Below are 4,533 nucleotides of genomic sequence, written 5' to 3'. Positions count from 1 at the left end.
TGACTAAATATTTGGATTTTTACCAGTGCTGGTAGCAAGTTCCTTGGTGCACATCTTGAATATTCCATAATGGCCTACGGCTGCCTTGGAAACTAGTTAATATGTTTTACATCATAGCATGCACCCAATCACTCCTGAACAGAGGTTTGAGTTCTCATGGCCAGCACACGCCACCATTTGGTTGAATTCAATTGTTTTAGCGCACCCAACTCTAGTGTCAAATGACAGGACATTGAGGTGTGAAGTTCAGTTGTTGGGCAGCCATATAGACAGCATTTAGCTGCATAAACCAGTTTTAAGTCCTGCTTTAGGGACCTAAGGTCCCATTTGGGTGCCCAAAGTGCCAACTTATTACACATTTCTGCTCCCCTGCACAGAAGACTTCAAGCAGAAATATGCTGTCGCAGCTGCACTTTAACAGAACTTAATTGCTCTGGCTGGCACACAGAACGGTCAGCCTCAGACAAAAATAATTGAATTCCCCCTTATCTACACATGCTGCAGTTTGTGTATAGACAAGTTATATTGGTGGCTAGTAAAATGTGCCTGCATAATAGTACTCTTGTAAATGTACAGTTGAAAGATACAGTGGTAATGAAGTCATCTTATGCACAGATGTCAGTATTAAATGGGCCCTGGAAGCATTGTGTCCTTAGACCATGGGTCAGGGAACTTTACCTTTTACCCCAAAATATATTTAGATACACCGTTACCCACTTGATTTGAAAGGGAGGAAATCATAGTAGTGCCGCTGGTCCTGTCCATCCAGCTGCTCCACGAAACTACGGGAGAGAACATCTCTCCCATAGTGCGCATGGAGAGAGGCGGAAGCTGGAGTTCAGAAGAGAAGTCCAGCCTCCGGCTAACGCAGCGCTGCAGGGAAGGAGCCGGGCGCCCGCTGGTAATAACATCTCAGCAGGCGTCCGGCTTAGAGCCACCGTGCATGCATATGAATCATTCTATATATAGAATGATTCATATGCATTCCCGGCTGTCCATCCATTACCCCCAGGAACTTCCTTTTTACCCCATGTGGGGTAATTAACCCTGTTCCCTAACCACTGCCTTAGACCATGGGTGAGCAATAAGCAGCCCTCCAGCTGAACTACAAATCCCAGCATGCCTTGCATAAGCTCAGACAGTCACATCAAGCGTCATCTAACACTCAAACTCCTGTTTACTAGTAGTTAAGAGCCGCAATCTGCATTTAAATAGCTAGACATAAGGGTATATAACATGTGCTAACCCTTTTCCTTACAGCTGGGAGGTCCAAATATCAGCTATACCACCATGTTATTGTGAGTACCAAAAGGAGACGCTTACGCTGAAAGGGCTTGTAGTTTGTTTTGCAGCAATCCATTATTTCACAGTATCATAAAAGCCCAGTTTAAATAGCCAAGTTGTAATGCTCCTTTTTCACCAGTGCTTGAGAAGACAGGTCTGCAGCATAAACATACACCCCCTAAAGTAGAAATATTAAGACACACACAAGAGCTAGATCCATATTTTTTATTTCCTCCAACCTAGGTTACTTAAAAACATGAATGACTGAAATAAAAAATAAAGGAGCACAGGGTCCCAACAAGTCAGCCCAGTCACCACCCACTGTGCACTACAAATTCTATATTGCAGGCCTCAGTGATAGGAACTGGGGAAAAAGGGAATGATTCGTGTTAATGTGGAAAGCTGCTGTGATGGAATAGAATTGATCCCCCAGATACCAGTAAGATAATTACTAGTTATTTTATATAAATAAAAGGTGTGTTTGATCAAAAACAAAAAAAATTGAAAGTCCATGAACGCTCAGGGTATGTTACATAATACAGCATGCCAGACAGACGGGTTTAGATGACTTTCTTCAGCTCATCGTACAAGACCAACACAAAAGCACCACCCATGCCTCTGAGTACATTGGACCAGGCACCCTTGAAGAAAGCCTTTGAACCTTCATCTTTTGCAATCTTTCTCCAGCAATCCATTGTGCCCGTGTACATGATTTCAGCTGCAAGAAAAACAAATAGTTAACCTTCTTTAACTGGCATCACTAGTACGAAAGTGAAATCTATTATGGACCAGCTGCTCAATAACTTTCACAATGACCAGATTTGACTGATGACCCCAAGTAAATTGCTCTAGCCTCCAAGACTTTACACTACAAGTTAACACAAAAAAAAGTCCCAGAATATGGTCTACTGAACAGTATTAAATTGCTAGAAGTGGAGACAACATTGCTTAACTCAGTTTCAGGCAGAACTTGCAAAACTAATCGGACATCACACTCACCTCCTTTCCTTCCAGACTGCATCATCATACGACGCCGGACTGTGTCGAATGGATAGGATGCAAAACCAGCCACTGCTGTCACTGTCTGAGCAATCATCCAGCTGACAATGATGTGCGTGTTCTTGGGATCAGGAAGCATACCTGGTCGAAGAGCAAGAAGAAACATTTGCAGAGTTCAAGCATGAAGGAATAGACTCCAGCTGCTGCATGTGCTGGTAAAAACCCTAACACTAGGTTGATCAATTATTTAACTCACCTTTAGCTGTGTCATAGATTCCAAAATAAGCAGCTCTGTAAATGATGATGCCCTGGACAGACACATTGAAACCCTGGTAGAGACCTTTTAGCCCATCAGATCTGAAGATTTTGGCTAAGCAGTCTCCAAGACCCCTAAATTCTCTGTCAGCACCAGCTTTACCAACATCAGCAGCTAGACGGGTTCTGGCAAAGTCAAGTGGGTAGACGAAGCACAGTGAGGTGGCTCCGGCAGCACCACCAGATGCCAAGTTTCCAGCAAAGTAACGCCAGAACTGGGTCCTCTTGTCCACATTATCAAGGAAGATCTTCTTGTACTTGTCTTTGAAAGCAAAGTTGAGGGCCTGGGTTGGGAAATAACGGATCACGTTGGCAAGGTTACCACGCCAAAAGGACAAGAAACCTTGCTCTTTGGGGATACGGACAACACAGTCCATGATTCCTTTGTACTGCTTGTCGGCTGTGATCTGTTTGCTGGCATGTTGGACCTGAACAGAATACAGAATGCAAGTTAGCACAAAATCTATAGACAATCTACACAATAAAACACTTATTATCTACTAAATACTTTAAAATCCTACAATTCGTTCATCAACCCAGAAATTAAAAAAATTCTGAGTATGAAATAAAAAATTAAGACAAAAATTTGAACCGGAACAGCTGCGGTATCAGAGGGGCTGAGCCGAGATAAGAGGCGTTAGCCTGAGATTCCCGGTGCAGAGCTCACTAGCTTCCGTCTCAGGGCCCAGCCCAATACTGAGCGGCACAAAATGGTGCTCTCCCCATTCATAGTGCCGGCGGCAGACACGTGGTGAGGCGGGAGGAGGGGCATCCCGGGAATTAATGCACAGCAGAGCAGACTCCATTTGGAAGGAGGGGGCCCCGGAAATGCACCGGTGTTCGGAGGTCGCGGTCTATGCACGGTGCACATAAGACAAAGGCGATAGTCTCCTATTGCCACAGTCACACAGGGAGGAGATTGGGCCACTATCGAGTCTTAGAGTCCCTGCACTGAGCCGGCTCTTTCAAGGTTATACACCTGTGCCGGCCTCTGCTCTGACAAATACGATTACCGTCTCCTTGCATCGACCTTGGGCGGGATCAGGGCACATACCGGAAAACGTGCTATCAGGAAAGGCGATGCAAGCCATCTGGCATCATAATCTATTAGAGAGCGGCCAAGGGCACTGCGGATTAACCAGACCAGAGTACGTTGCAATCAATGACACTATCCAAGCTATATCAATGCGCCAGGGTCTCCACTACGTGTCATGCAGAAACCCAGCTAAGCCACCCGGCACTAATCACCACCTCTATATACTAATTACACGCCCTGCACGCTACGTAATAGGCCCGCTGCAACAGCCGCACTCCCCGATATCGGCCACTTCCTTACCTGCAGCAGAAGCTTGACCCTCTCTATGGGTGCCACAGCGGTCTTCGAGATCGCAGCAGCCACACCGCCGGCCAGGAAGTCCTTAGCGAAGGATATAGCTGCGTCGGTCATGATTGGTGGATTAGCGAGTGACTCCTGCTGCAGAACTGAGCTTCTGAGGGCTGGGGAGAGCTGCCGCTGAAATGGCCGGCTTTTATAGTTGGTGAGGTAGCAGGGGGCGGGGCGCACATTCTCTCACCTCTGATTGGCCGGGACAGGCGGGGGAATGGAACGTAGTAACGGGCCTGGAATGCGTAGCGCGCGCAGCTAGTGTGAGAGATGGGGGCGGGGCCGCTGGGAAGCGGTGACGTGTGAGAGAAGGGGTCAGTTGCTAGGTGACGACATTGATTGCTGGGAATCAGTTGCGTGTTGCCAGCCTGACGAGTCGTCATAGTACATTCATTCAGTACACCTTACCTGTAACCATGGAGGTGTCTACCATAAAAACTGAGCGTTAGGGGACAACTCTCTGGGGAACCCCTGATTCGTAGTAAAAGCTGGCTTCTATGGAACTGTTTATTGTATTTCTAAAATGATCAGAGAACATTTTATTAATATTA

The 4,533-nt window shown here is 46.3% G+C and overlaps 1 protein-coding gene across 1 annotated transcript; it reads right to left on the bottom strand.

The window, feature by feature from the left end:
* Positions 1-1,495: 1,495 nt before the first annotated feature.
* SLC25A5 (solute carrier family 25 member 5) lies at positions 1,496-4,128 on the bottom strand. The gene is made up of 4 exons (XM_088482812.1): positions 3,935-4,128; positions 2,540-3,026; positions 2,284-2,424; positions 1,496-2,002 (listed from the first exon to the last, which is right to left on the bottom strand). The coding sequence occupies exons 1-4, from the start codon at positions 4,043-4,045 to the stop codon at positions 1,845-1,847; spliced, it is 897 nt and encodes a 298-aa protein (XP_088338938.1). The 5' UTR covers positions 4,046-4,128; the 3' UTR covers positions 1,496-1,844.
* Between the last annotated feature and the right edge of the window lie 405 nt (positions 4,129-4,533).

Source organism: Taudactylus pleione, unplaced genomic scaffold (assembly GCF_031769625.1).
Source record: "Taudactylus pleione unplaced genomic scaffold, aTauple2 ptg000296l, whole genome shotgun sequence".
Lineage (NCBI taxonomy): Eukaryota > Metazoa > Chordata > Amphibia > Anura > Myobatrachidae > Taudactylus > Taudactylus pleione.
This window is presented reverse-complemented; position numbering and strand designations above follow the sequence as displayed.

Bases quoted from the DNA above. Each gene is read 5' to 3' on its own strand.
- SLC25A5 (XM_088482812.1), bottom strand. From the start codon at position 4,045: ATGACCGACGCAGCTATATCCTTCGCTAAGGACTTCCTGGCCGGCGGT. The intron at 3,027-3,934 runs GTAAGGAAGTGG...TATTCTGTTCAG, and splicing joins GGGTCAAGCTTCTGCTGCAG to GTCCAACATGCCAGCAAACA. The intron at 2,425-2,539 runs GTGAGTTAAATA...CTCTTCGACCAG, and splicing joins AATCTATGACACAGCTAAAG to GTATGCTTCCTGATCCCAAG.